Genomic DNA, 15,076 nt, shown 5'->3' on the forward strand with positions numbered 1-15,076 from the left:
TAACTATATGAAGTACAGGTCACATTAATGAGACAGTTCAAGTAGAAATCATTATGTTATCAACTGTTGAAACCAAAACTGTTGGATCCTATATCAGAGAGAATTAAGCATAGCAGATGTTTCATATCAGAGCACAGCTTCAGAGGGTCTTAGTAAACAGAGGAGTCCACCTGCATATTTTAATTTATATTAAACATCCATAATAATTCTATTTGTATTATAATAATTTGCATTATAATTCTTTTTATTTGCAGGTAATCAAGAGAAATGTACAAAAAACCTAGAGTCTGAATTTTCAAAAGAATTCTGCATCCATCAGGAAATGCTCAGTAAATCAAGAAGACAGTGCAATCCTAACATTAACATTAATTACCTTACTTATCAGTCTCCATTGTTTTGCTTTGACTATTACAAATAAAATTAAAGACTTTTTTTCCCATTAACATGACTGCTCTACAAATTTAGTCCCATTTGAGGTATGATTATGCATGGTCATTAGGATTTCCTTACATTTGCTTTTATTATGATACCTTATCACCTTTTTTCTCTAGGTAAAGGATGCTAGAGATCTCTAGCTAATATATCTTACTTCAGTACAATCTCTCTTGTGCCTTGGCTTGAAAATGTTGTCTACCAATTTCTCCTAATGCATTAAGTGCTTTCTCATAATCAGCAAATGCCATGTCTAGCAGCAAATCATATATGTTTGCATTTCCATTCTGTCATTAATCACACTGCTGTGAAATACCCAGCTAAAGATTACCCATTCTTTCGCCTGGCTAAAAATCTTCTAGAGAACTGATTTATGAATCAGGTTTTTTTTGTTTTCTTAACACTTTATGACAAGGACAGAAGTATGAAATGGCTGTGGTCATTGAAATCTCAGTTGGATTTAGGAGTCTGGCAGACTGCAGAGAAGTTGTAGATTGATTGTTTTTCAGTGTGTGTCCATTAGCTGAATGGGTGCTCTTCTAGACACGCCTTATTGCAAATGAGAAAATCTCTTGTTTGTTTACTAATTCTCAGGCTTCTTAAGAAGGTAATTTTCACTGCCAGCAGAGTCACATATTTCAGAAAACTTCTGTACAAAATATCACAGAAATGTGCCTACTTGTGTAATTGTTGTGATGGTGTTGCTGATACCTAGTTCATTAGATGAGACAAACATTTGCTGAAAGCTTATATTTACTAATATGAAGACAGCTTTAAAATCCCATTTTTCTGACTTTTACCAGTGATTCCTGGGTACCTGGATTTAATAAGGACCTAAGGACAGGATGGGAGCACTTAAACTGACAGCTTCATTTCCTATAGTATTATGGGTCAAAGGAGTGAATAGAGAATATGTCTGACATAGAAGTCAACAGACCCTTCTGCTGTAGTGGGAAGAAGATCTTGGCAAAACCAGGAGGCTGTTAAACAGCAAACTCTACACTGACTGCAGTCTTCATGTGCAGGAATTAGTTTATCTTCTTGTTATCATTTGAGGATGTCCTTGACAGAGATGCTTCTTCAAAGAGAATGCAGCTCCTGAAAATCTGAGTCTGCATTATGAACACGATAGGGGTAGAAATCTTTCATAAAGGGCAAAACCAGGCATAATGAAAGAGAAAGTGAAGGGAGTAATCATTTAAAGGAGGTCAGGCACCAACTAAATGAAACTTATTACACTGCAGCAGACCCAGAGCCTGGTTCCTCCTGGTCAAGAAGGTCAAGGACTGCACTTCTTCCCAGAGGACAAAACCTCCAGGCAGATGTGGGTGTAGCTCAGTAACTATGCACATTTTTATCCTCCCCTCACTCCAACTGATTATCAGGAATGTGCAGAAACAAATGACTGACCCCAGCTCTCAGTAATGCCCAGGAATGATGTACTGAGCTGGGCTGAAGGGATGGGTTTGCATAACCCTCCATTCAGTAGGCATTTTCCACAAAAACCCAAATACCTTGCCATTGTGTACACTTCAACAAGTCAGTCCTCACTGAAAGCTTATGAAACAAAGAAGGTCACTACTACACATTTGAAGGTAAATACATTCTTGTTTAGACAGAGGATTATCATTTATAAGCATATCAGCTTTTTAAAATGAGGCACACAGTCAATAGCAATTCTATTTTTCAGGCAATTTCAGAAAGCATTAGTAATCTATGTTCAGAAAAAATACTATGATAGCTCAATGAGTAACAACACTATTTCCTTCTGATCTGAAGGGGAAAACAGGTTTCTCACAGAAACAAACCAAAGATTTTTTCTTCTTTTTTTTTTTTTCTTTTTTTAACTTTCTTTAAATAAAATAGAAAAGTCCTCACCTTACAAACTCTGCCAACCCGGGAAAGGATTGTCTTGTCAGACGTGCCACTATCCTGTGATATTTCTCGGAAAAAGAAGTAGATTTTGTCATCATCTGGGTTATAGGTGTCTGGGATGGGAAAAGTTGCAATGAATTTTGCTCCTAGAAGTTCCAGACAAAAAAACAAACAAAGAAAAAAAAGCTTTAAAAATCTGAAGAGCCTGAATACTTGCTACTAAGTTTCTGCTTCGGTATCTGCATTTATGTTGCACCTTCCAGTGAAATAAAAATAGCACTATATAGACATGTAGTGGCAAGTTTCTTACTACCTCTGAGTGAAAACCACCATAGATTGTGAAGTATTCATTCTTAGTATGATGTTTTTGTGTATATACCTTACTGACATTTCCATAAATATGCAACACTGGTTATCATTCTCTTTTTGAAAATAGGGTAACTCTCAGTACAAAATATTGCCTAAAAACCTGCCTTACGGCTCTTAACACCAAAATACTGCCTAATAACCTGCCTTACTGCTCTTAACACCAAAATACTGCCTAAAAATCTGCCTTACTGCTCTTAACACCAATACCAAGTTAGGTAAATTTACTGAAATCACATGGTAGAATTTAAATTGATATAGTTATACATTGAAGCAGTTATGAGTACAGAAATACACTACTGTTTTCTAGAGATAGATTGCAAAGGAATTAACGAACCTTTATTGACTGATGTATTAAAAATTCAGTATAAATGACAGCTTTAAATGTTTCCTACGTATCTGTGCTATAACAATCTTACTGACAGTATCTACCAAATCCAACACAGTGCCGTGCTGGGATTCCCAAGTTAGCACATGAAAATCCACAACTGACTGGTCAGCATTAAGGACACGATACCTTGTTATGTGAAAACAGATTAGCTGTATCAACATCATGGTTTGTTTGGGTTATTTAAAACTGCTTTTTGCAAGAAATGCTAAAGCATGCCTTGCCCTGACATGCTGAGCTGTTACATTACTTCTGGTCTCTTCCAAAGCAAGCCTAGGTGTCTCTGTCTGCATCTTATTGGTATGCTTATCAGGCCAAGGATTTAATACATGCCTTTCACTGTCTTCTTCAGCTCTCTCACCCATGATCTCCAGGCCTGCTCAGCAGTTGTGGTTTTTTGTTTTTGTTTTGGGTAGTTTGTTGGGGTTTTTTTCTTTAAATTTTGCACTAAAATCAGATATTAAACTAATTCCAGGGATCCCTGGCTGCAGCAGAGCGGGCAACAACCCTGCCTTGCACAAGTGAACCAGAATACTTGGGGAAGTGACTTTTAAGACGTTCCCTAATGTGCTACAATAGATGAGCTCTTCTGAGGGCACTTGGATCAATTATGTTTTTCTTTAAACAGAACTGGCTATACAAATAAGGTGCAAAGAGACCCTTGACTCTAAAATACATTCTTTCAGCAATAAAATACACAGTCTTTGCCCCCATAAGCAGGCAGGCTGCAGTAGAAAGCAGTAAGGAGGACGTTGTAAGATGGGAGAGCAAACAGAGCACGCTGTTGATATGTGGGGAATACTATTATCAGCTTTTAATGTATCTTCATGTCTTTGTCCTTTTTATAATGGCTGTTACTTTATATTAGCCTTGAAGAATTTTCACCATGAACTCTATAGTATACACAGGACAAAAAGAGGGTCCTTGATTCAAAAGCTCATTATCAAAAGCTGGAGACGAAATGGGATGTGGTTAAGTGCTAAATGTGCACCTTCATGACAGAAGAGAAAATTTATGGGTCAAAAGAGCCACAGTGCTGCTTCCACTTTAAACCTTTCTGACAATACAGAATGGTGTCAGCAGAAAAATTAAATGATGCAGGCATCAAGCTCCATAAATTTAAGTTAGGATTTCAAAATGAGCTTAAAGAAAATATTCAATTACCCCTCAGGGCCTGTAAGGCTACTTTGAAGATTAGATCTCTGAGCATGAATAAATACACAAATACACTTCCAGTACGGTTCCTTAAATATCTGGTTAGCTAAGCAAGCATTTAATAGGAAAACCTGTGAAATACTTCTATAACGTGCTTTTGAATTTCACATGGATTTTTTTTTATAATTCACATTCACAGAACAAAATTCTGAATATAAGTGGTATTTAAATTAAATTTCATTGCTTTACTTGGCAAGCCAAATGCAACAACAAATGTCTCAATAGCAATATCTGCAACAGATTTAGAAGAATCTCTAAAAAATTAAAGAAACGCAAACATTTATTGATTTTAAGTCACAATTGAAAACACTGAAGTTGAAATCCAAACAAAAATACACTGTAAAAGGTACAAAGACAGAGACTGAAAAAAAATTAATGAAAGAAATTATGATCTGAAAAGCACATTACATTCTGCAAGTGACATTGTTGTCTCATCTTTTGTAACTCATCCGTACAACATAGAAAAGTGTGTTTAAACCAACTGTGAATTAGGTTGTTGGATTCTTTACATGGGAAACAAATTATATGAGGATGATTTTAAACCACTGTTTTCCCATACTCACAGTTGTGCCCCCTAAAAACATTAATAGAAGGTTTCCACGTATTGCTTTCATGGCTAGATTGTATGTAACCAAAGAGGGGATCAAAAGCATCATGAGCTCTGGCAATAAAAATTACAATAAATTCAGGTACTGCTTATGCTTTTTGAATATGTTTTTGTGGCCTAGTGGGAAAAGCTGTTACACCTAATCCTTTACTGCTGGGTTTGTGGAGTGGTCATGTTTGCTATTGGGTACCTGTTGGCTATCACACCCTTCTAACACCAGCAGAAGTTTAAGACATTGCAACTGTGCATGCCTTAGTAAGACCTACACAGAAGTAAGACTCGTTAGGCTCAAAAAAAGAGGACAGAAAATGAGCAGCAAATCCCAGAACATGAAGAAATGGAAAAGCAACCCACAGCAGTGGGAGGCAGCACCTCTTTATATCGGGCTGCCAGAAGTATGTCGCATGATTAAATGCGAAGGACAGTGCTCACTTCATTTACCTTTCACCATCTAGAAGTCCAGCTCCTAACCTATGCTCATTCAGGTCTTCTTTCCAGGAGGGACACAAAGGAAGAAAGTGACAATGAATAATTCTATTTTCAGATAAATTCCTACAATAGGTGGGGTGAGTCACCCTCTGGAAGTGTCACCTCTCTCCGTAAATTACAGACAGAGACAAGTGAAACGACTGAGCCCAGACAGGACACTAACTTTTGCCTCTTATTGCTCAGTGAGCTGAATCCCAGCCAAATTTCACAGAATATAAAGAAGTCATTGCCTGCAAGTCTTTGCCCTGGCAAAGACGACTGAAGTGCAGTGAAAAAAAAAGGGGTGGAAAAGAAAGCAGTTGAGGGAAGTACTCATTCCAGCTATGGCTTTAGCTTCCTATACAGGGCAGGAGGAATGTGCAGCTGTTTAGTGCATGCCTGTGAGTGGGTCTCAGGAATCCCACCGTGGGATGCCCTCCTCTGCTCACTGGGGTAGAGCAGCACAGAGTCAGTTCCAGCGGGTGGCTTTGCCATCCAGAGCAGGGCCACCAGCCCCACGTGCCTCATGCCCAGCCATGGCCACGGGTGAGATACCTCCGGTCAGAGGCTGCAGATGTGCCTGATTCTTTAGCTCTGCAGGAGAAGTGCTGAAATCTGAGCAGAGGCAGCATCCCCTCTGTGATCAGTGCCACTGTGCGCAGGAGTATGAGCCTGTGTGAGCGTGAGTCATGGGAAAGATCAGCTGCCTTCCTCCTTTCCTCCTCTGTGGAGCTGCTGTTCAGTCGCTGAGATTACTGCATGTCTTAATTAGTCAAGATAGAGATGCCTTGCAAGGAACTGGAAGGTATCCTACGCATTTTTCCCTTATTCTTTGTCTTTCCCTCCCTTCCCTCAGGAAAGGATAATCCTGTTTCCAGAAACAGAATAAGGCTAAACTTTAAAAATATTAAGGTGCATTACAGCAAAACTTCCTCAGCCCTCTGGTAAAAAACAAGTAACTCATTTTATGCTTATCCTAAGTAAAACATGAGTCACGCCTGGAAATAATTTATTTCTAATTGTACAATTACTCCAGTATGTACAACTTTTCCTGGAGGTCCAACACATGCTTGGTAAATGGGTGGTAGATTTAGGGAAGAGGGGATTTAGATGGGATGAGAGTTTTAAACTAGAAATCAAGTAAATATTTTCTTTATACCAATATCGGCTGAAAGCACAATGGTATGTAATTGGTAATGTTACACAATAAACTAGAAATATACTGGCTACTCTATGGCTTATTGCCATAGGGTATGATCCCATCATTTAGAGCTGCATTGAAAATTTTCCCCAACCTTAAAAGGACTGTTTCAAAATATTCAAAGCACCTCATTTATATCTATGCCTCTTAGTATAACACTGCATGGATTGTGTATGTGAAGTCTTAGACAGAGCGTGGCTGTATTTTTTTATATGGCTGGAAACAAGGTAAACCTGAAGAATATATGGGGTCTTCAGTGTTTATATAGTGTGGGGTAATTTTCACGTCGCAGTCTAACACACTAAAGCTGTTTTTCAAATCCAGACGTATTCATATATTATTCTCCTTAGAAAACTTTCATAAATACAGATGCTTTAAGTGAAAACAGAATAAAACATGAATCAATCTAAAAGAAAGAAGAAAGGCAGACAGCCTTTCCCCCACCCAGCCTCCAAACTAAAATGCATAAATCGTTCTCAAACCTTTAGTTTATTCTGTGTTCTTGTACTTGCCTCAAACTGCTCATGAAGAAACATGAATAGCACAAAGAAATGTTTGGAAATGGATATTTAAGCTGTAACTTCTTTTGGGCTGGGAGGTGAACCCTGTAATGCTCATCAAGGTGGATCTATACTAACGATAACACCAGATGCTCCTCAGGACCAAACTGCAGTAAATCTTTCTTTTTTGGATATTATAGCATTCCTTAGGAAAGCAGCTACCCAAGTCATCTTTCCATGCTAAGTATCAGCAGGCTGCCAGTGATAAAACTGTATATTCAGTTACCTGGTGAATTACAGTTAGAGAACTGCCTGCTGGAAGCACCTATCCTGGTCTATATCACTTACAACCATTTCTGGTCTACACTGCACAAGGGATTTGTAGAAATGAGAGACAGGAGATAGGAAAGGTGGGACAAGAAAGGTTCTGAGCACAGAAGATGAAAGTGGGAAAGTCACCAGAGTCAGATGTGAGATTTTTCTATCTGCCTGAAGGACTGTTCCTATTTAAAAAGGTAAAAGGACTTTATATGGCTTCTCCTTTCCTCCTCATCTCATCGGAGAAATCCTGAGGTTATGGAGTGACACCTTAGAAACGTAAGGCAACAGCTTAGAAGAGAGAAGGGGGTGGAAAAAATAATAAAATAAAAAAGGAACATTTCCTTTTGTTGAGGTCTCAAAGAGTTAAGAGGCAAAATTATCCTTTTCAGAAGTTGTCTGCTGGGAAGACAACTTAACCCTGTGGTCAGCAGGCCCTGGCTTTACAATACACCCATAATAGTTACACAGGCATCCTGAATCAGGGCCAGTGTTGCCACATCTTTAAAGACCGTTGATGGCTAAAAGCGGGATGTTCTAATTGAGCAGGGTTAGCTTGTGAGTGAAGTTTTCCATGTTACTCTGTGTGTGGTTTAAGACTGGCTGGGTGTAAATGCATCCAGTTTTTTAGAGGGTTTACTAGCTCAGAATGTTTTTAACGGGCAAGAAAAAGCAGTGTTTTGCTTGGGAAGCTATTTTAAGGTGCCCTTAGTGGTTTTAAAATGATCCTCACAGCAACAAAGGGCATTTTTCCCCCTCAAAAAATAAAAAAGGAAAAGACAAGGGAAAAAAAAGGACCTCCTGCCTAAAAACGTGGAATTTCTAGTCTGTCATTTCCACATGCTGTAGGGAACAGCTTTCAGAAGTGATCGGAAAAAGGGTTTAGAAAAAAAATTATTCCAACAAGACTGAAAATAGAAGCATTTAAGTCATGATATTATTTCCAATTACCGGACTATATACAGATGTACAGATCAAAGACAGACAGAATGATTAGGTCGTATGCTCCTACTCTTTCTTTAATTAGCGTTTTCACTTCTGACTTTTCCCAAGTGCATTTTTGTTCCACTGAGCTTTTTTATAAAAAAAGCCTACGTAATCCAAAAATACCATGATACAGTATCTATATTTAAAGTTACTGGACATATATTTATATAAGAAACGAGCTATTAACTTCAGAGAGGCAGGGACAATGCAAATGACAACAGCATATGTTTGGGATCTTACCAGTAAGCCAGTAATGTTCAGAAATGTCAGTTCTGATGTAATGGTGGTCGTGAGAAGGGCCCAGAGAACGCGTTAGAGCAGTGTCTTTGCCAAGGAAATCAGAAGCTGTTCCAGCATAAAGATACTCATCTGCAAATGAAAAAGAAATAGGGTTTCTACAGTTGTGGGATAAACAAAATTAAAACTGTGTTTTGTTGGGTGAACAACACGTGTGTTTAATTGGCATATGAACTAATTTAATGATCTAAAGTATTACTGACATCTATTTTAATGGGATTTTGTGTTCTGTGGTGTCACTTATATTTAAATGAGGGTAATATTGGTAATTATATGCCTTAGAAGTAGAGGAGTCCAAGTCTAATTTTCACATCTTTTCAGCACTCAGAAAAGTAAATTCCCCAGGCTTTAATGGGTGCTGGGCTCTTAAAGGTATAAAGGTATATTCAGTCTGTGCATTCTGCCTTGTGAGCATTGACCATGGAACTGGGGGCCATGGAGAGGACATGACCATCTATCCATTCAAGATAGCTCTTGTGTCCAAGGCTTGCTGCAGCCCCAATGGCTTTGTTGCTTCTGGGCTTGAGCTAGTAAACATGATGGATACTTCACTTCAGGAACTTTGCAGCTTGGCCCATTCCTGTTGTAGGGATCTCAGTCCAACACTTCATTCACGAAGAGGAATTTAGGCACCATGGGAATTCTTCTCAACTATGTAATGTGTTAATAGTAGGGATATGGCTATAGACCCAAATCGTGATCATTTTAACATAGCGAGTCCCACAAAAATTAATGAAACATCTTGCTTGAATAAGGCAGACTGAATTTGTCTCACAAGGAACCTATATCTACAATACTACAGTGTGCTTGCTGCAACTGCAGTTACTATTTAGTCTTCTGCCAGTTTTGTGGACAATGCAAAACTTCACAACTTTAAGAATTGTACAATAATTTCTGTTTTCCTTCAGATCTCGGTAATTTTCTAAAAAGAAGCAAAGAAACACTATCACTGTCTGGTTTCTTTTTTTACTGCATCTTACATTTTTTTTTTTTTTCTTGCAAAATAACAAGATATCTTTAGTGTTTGGAGGAGGTCGTTTTTTGTTTAATGCCTTACAACAGTGAATCCCTGGGCTTCATAAAAAGAAAAAAGATTCAGGTTCATAAACAATAATCATATAAAAAGGTATATGATACATAAAGGTCCCTTTCCAGGAGTTCCTTTTCCAGGTTTTCCGATCCTCTGGGTGGAAAGATTTCACAGGATCTCTTAGAGAGAAGTCCTTTGTTGAGAGTGAATGCAGAACAAATACCATTCAACATAGATGTTTGTGTTTTCATTTGCAAAAGATGTAAATGCACTTAAAAATATGAGATCAAGAGGGAAAAAAAAATCAAACAAAAACACAACCCATGATTCACCTTAAGCACTTTATTCAGAAAGAAAGAAAAGATCAGCTTTCTTTTTACTTCATTATTATTGTTACTTATGCATTATGTCCATGACAGTATTGGAAAGCACATCTTTCAGACAGCATGTTGCCTTTGTAAAGAAACAATAGTGCATTCTGAAAGGCATTTATCATAATGAGGAATGGGCAGGGTAATTGGTGTTTGCTAACTGACAGGCACTCAGTGATCAATATATAACTGAAGGCCTAACAGAAATTCTCCCTCCTTGCTTAGGCTCTGCTGACAAGGCTTTTTCAGCACTTCTCTTGGCTTTTGGTATCTCTCATTCCAAATTCCAGTTATGTCCAGAACAGTTTTGGTGAGCAGTAATTTGTAACAGAAGATGGATGATGAGCAGGTGATTTTTCAGTTAAATAAGGTAGCTTTTCAAATTTATCTGTGGCATTTCATCGGGGCAAAATGTGTGCAGAATTCAGAGAGGTTATGTATTTTTACAAAGAATGAAAATTACTCAGTTGTGTTAACCTACATACAGGACTGAAAATATACTGAAATATTGTTCATTTCATATATGTATAACCGATTAGAAAGTGCTTTCTGAAGGGTAAAAATAATCTTTATCACTCTTTTGCAGATAAATAAAACTAGACAGAGAAAAGTGACATGCCAAAGGTTACTCCTCCATCAGTGGCACATGCAGGAAGTGAGCTCCCCTGAGGCCCAGGCCAGTATCATATCCGTGAGCTATACTGCTCTCCTAGTACTTTTGGAAATAAAGTAATTATCAAAAGACAGCCAAGAACTCACTCTCTGGTCAGGCCTGTAACTCTCTACAGTGCTCCTTGGATATTATTGAGAAGCACTTGACACCAAGCATAGGCACAGAAGGGATACAAGAATACTCTGACCATTAATTTTATCTAGCCCAAAGATTCTTACGTACTGAAGTTCATGTTTTCATTAGTCGAAAGACGGCAGCTTCTTCATTTCACAAGATTTAATAGAGCAGTCAAAGCACTAGAGTGCCACTGAAATTAGCCAACACTATAATAAATCACAGAGTTCTATTGCATTAAAAAAAAAAAAAAAAAAGGAGGAAAAAAAAAAAGTTAAAGTTTCCAGAATCCCATTTTGAAAATAGACTTCATGGTCATTAAACAGTAGTAGGAGTCCCTGAGAAGAATAAGCACTGGCTTTAATCTATTGTTTTTAATAAAGGAAGTCCTGCCCCATCTGTAGGGTCAGAATCACAAATCATCTATCTTATTATCTGAGAATAAAGGCTGAACATTAGTCATATTCTTTTTATAACACAGAGTGACCGATACTTCAAAGCATTGTCACCACTGCTCTTTGGCTATAAATGAAAACGTCATGGTGCTTCACTCTTATCTTGTATTCATACGCTTGACGGGCAAGTTAAATGAAAATTGTCTAAAGCTATGACCCAAACCATGACAAAAGTAGCTCTTACAGTGATCTGAAATCCGGAGGTCAAGCTGACATTCCTCGGCACCAAATGTCAGACCACACAGTGCTGCAATGCACACAGCAGGCAGATTGCACTATCTTCTTCCTAGGCTTCCAGCTTCAGAAGTGGCTACTCAAGTAATAGAAACCTCAAAAATGTATTTATGGAAATAGTGGATGTCAGCAGACTTCAAAGGGCAGAGCATACTGATAATTGCAGAAAGAGGCCCAGAAGCTCTTCAAACATTGTCTGTCCATGGGTTTTTTGGTTGTCTTCTTAAAGGAGAAATGACTGGGTGAGGGTGAAACCACCTCCCTGCTCAACTGACAGAGGCTTCGCAGCCACTCAAATGGCTCTGTTTGTGTTGCTGCATTTCCAGTTCTTTGGTGTCTGCAGGCTGAAGGCCTCTGAGAGCACAAACCAGAAACACACCACCAGAGGAGCTCCAGTGATGACATCTGCTGAGCCTCTGAACCTGGGCTCACATATGAAGCCATCGCACATCTGAGAGGAGCACCTGGCTCTGATCATTTCTTACCTGCCATCACTGAAGCAAACGGCTGCTGAGGATCGAAGGGGCATTTCAACCTGCCAGACTCCAAGTTCTGAGTATCCAGCCAGAATACCGCTTCCTGAGAACAAATACATATTCGTTATTCTGGTGTGGCTGCAGAGAGAAAATCTCACATATACGGACTGTTCTGCTAACATACAAAGCAAAGTTGCGTTAGATCCCATAGCTGTCATCTCAGCATTGATGTTTACAGTCTGTGCCTCTGTTTTACATCTGGATTTTTTTTTTTGCTCATTGTTTTAACATACCCTGTTCACTCTATAGTGAGACACAAATCTTAAGAAAATACAATTATTTCAGAAAAAGAGATGCATTGTTCATTTCAATTCAAATTAAAAGCTGGATTGTACTTAAAAGTCACTGGCTTCTATTTGGAAAAGTGCTGATAGACTGTGTTGCAACAGGAGACCCAGAAGGGATTCTGGCTGACTCTTAAATTTCTCCAGGGACTGCTGAATAATGTTCACAGCAGACACAGTTCATCCCCTTTTAAATGAAAGCAGCATATGCTCTCTCCTGTTATTTTTAACAAGGCTAGTGATACAAGAGATATCAGAATAGATCCTTCCTTGTAGTTCCAAATACAGTGTGATTAATTCCTTGGTCAAAGAACAAGGGTCAAGAGGAAGATAGAGAAAAGAAATTATTTTCAAACTATTCCTGATGTTTTCAGTGGGCAATCAACAACACAATTGTTGCAAGCATCAATTTGAAGTTTTATTATACTTTTGAATTGCCAGCAAAAGTGCTTTTACTTGTTCCTTTCATTATTTTCCTAAAAGCACGCTTAACCTGAAGCTCATAGTGAGCCCTTCTGAAGGCATATTGATTGCTCAGAGGAGTAAAGTGCAGTCTTTGCAGGTATAGAGGCTTGATTTTCAGAATTCTGCTGCTATTAGAGAAGGGAAATGATTGCCTAGAGAAGTGCTGTTAACATACCCTCCTACCTACAGTGATACTTAAAATACCACTGGTGTTCAAGAATCAAATCATTGTGAGTTTAATGTCTATTGTAGAGACATAACTTCTGAAGCTAGTTTAAAATAAAAAATCAAAACACCTCTATGATTTAAACAATTACTTTAAAAAGGGTGAAGTGATTTTAAATATTTGTTTCTATAGCTTTACCTTGCAAGAGGACTGAAGAGTACAAATGACAGTTAAGTATATCCAAAGATAGCCACATAGGATCAGACTTTACAACGCATTAATTCGATTTGTCCTTAATGTACATCAGATTATAAATGACCAAGCCTTTCTATTTCATGGACGTGCCTCCTAAACTCTCTAGGCTCAGAAGACTCAGAAGAGCCCAGGTTATTGAATAATTAAGCTCCTTAAGAAAAAAGAAAAATCAATTCCTATCTGTTAACACAAATTCGATTTCCTCCAGCAATCCTAGATGATACAAAGCTGAATTTAATCATCAAACAACACCCTTTTCATCTTCCCAAACCAATGGGATATAAGGTAAACCAAATTTTCAGACTACTGAAGTGGATCAGAGCACACCAAGGAAAAAACTAAATTTAAAATTATAGCATCCCATCCTCCTTTCTTCTAAGATGTGCAATCCCCAGCTGCTCAGAGGACCCTTGCTGTATCACAGGCAAAGAGGCTAACTGCAAGTCCAGCTCAAGGAACTGAGGGATTTATAGATCATCATGAAATATTTCATACTTCACCCAGACAAACTAACGGACACTACGAGTTACTCACACAGAATTAACCTCCTGCTTTCACTTCGAACAAAGCTTTCAAAGAAAAGAGCATCCCTTGGAGAGCTGTGGCTAACAGCACCAACCACGCCAAGCCTCTTCACCAGCCAAGAGAAGTTTTGGCAGTGAATTCATCAATAGCAAGACGAGAACTTTAATCCCCTTTAATTGTGTGATCCCGTAGGGGATTTGCACTGCTTCAAAAGCAGTGTCTGCTGTGGTTTTGAGTCACCTGATTCACACTGTTTTCCTCTCTGTTTTCACAGCACTGGCACTGGCCAGCAGGGCACTGGGCAGCAGGGCACTGGGCAGATCCACCAGCAGCTTTTAAAGGTCAGCAGAGCACCACCTGATTCCACAGCCTTCGTGAGGCTATCTCAGACCCTGGCATTCCCAGGCATCCCACAGCTTCCTGTAGAGGTTGCTCATTACCAAACATCCATTATCCATTCTTATAATCCAGAGATAGGGAAAAAAAATAATAATTAAAAAAAAAAGGGGCTGTGGCAGTGACAGAATGGATGGGAGGGAGAAAAAAGAGACCAAAATAATGTATCTGCAATAGAAGTGCTTTGTTTTACCACATAGGACTCCTGGCTTCATTTCCTACAATGAGGAGACATTTTCAGCTGCCTGTCAAATTCACGTCACTGGGCTGTCTTCAGCACCCTCCTGCCTTGCCACATTTAGATGGAGAAGTGCAAGGACAATGGCTGTAGGTGTTTGGGGTCCAAGAAGGAAAGGGAAAACAGACCATTCAAAGCTGTTAATTCAGTAGGAGGCTGTAGAAGAGGCACTTCATGAGTAGTGCTGAACACTGTCCAACCTGCCACTGCAGCTGAGCAACCAGGAGGAATGCAGGAGAGGCAGGACTGGGAGACAGTGAGGGGATTAGGAAATACAATACCGGGATTCTTCTTCCATTTCCCCTCATAAGGTAATTTGTCACATCTAATTGAGACAGACCCCTTGTCTAGACTGGCTGCCAGACTGAATAATCAGACCAATTCCATAATTTCATAATGTTTGATGAAAACAGCCTTCGCAAATGAAGTAGTTAAAGGTTCGATGGTAGAGTGAATAAGGCATCCTGTTAATGATCTGGAGGCAAACCAGAGCCTTGCTTATACTCTTGCTGAGAGCTGTTCTGTTCAATTCAGCTGTGTATTTGATCATTCAGGCTAAGGAATCAGCATGATACAAGGGATCTAAAATTTCCGTTGCTTCAACTGGAATATTTAAAGTAGTGAAGAAAAAGAAGCTTACAAAATTATTTCATTGCAAGCCCAATTATACAGCATATACC

The 15,076-nt window shown here is 38.8% G+C and overlaps 1 protein-coding gene across 1 annotated transcript in view; it reads right to left on the reverse strand.

Annotated features, from left to right (window-relative positions):
* Positions 1 to 15,076, reverse strand: part of SEMA3D (sema domain, immunoglobulin domain (Ig), short basic domain, secreted, (semaphorin) 3D) — a gene marked incomplete at its 5' end in the record, with an annotated part of 60,302 nt that overhangs the window by 29,457 nt on the left and 15,769 nt on the right. The window contains 3 exons of the mRNA XM_010009408.1: positions 2,311 to 2,453; positions 8,598 to 8,726; positions 12,017 to 12,110. Of these exons, the coding sequence (XP_010007710.1) occupies positions 2,311 to 2,453; positions 8,598 to 8,726; positions 12,017 to 12,110 (366 nt within the window). The remainder of the gene's footprint in view (positions 1 to 2,310; positions 2,454 to 8,597; positions 8,727 to 12,016; positions 12,111 to 15,076) is intronic.

Source organism: Nestor notabilis, unplaced genomic scaffold, assembly GCF_000696875.1.
Source record: "Nestor notabilis isolate BGI_N333 unplaced genomic scaffold, ASM69687v1 scaffold5582, whole genome shotgun sequence".
Classification (NCBI taxonomy): Eukaryota; Metazoa; Chordata; class Aves; order Psittaciformes; family Psittacidae; genus Nestor; species Nestor notabilis.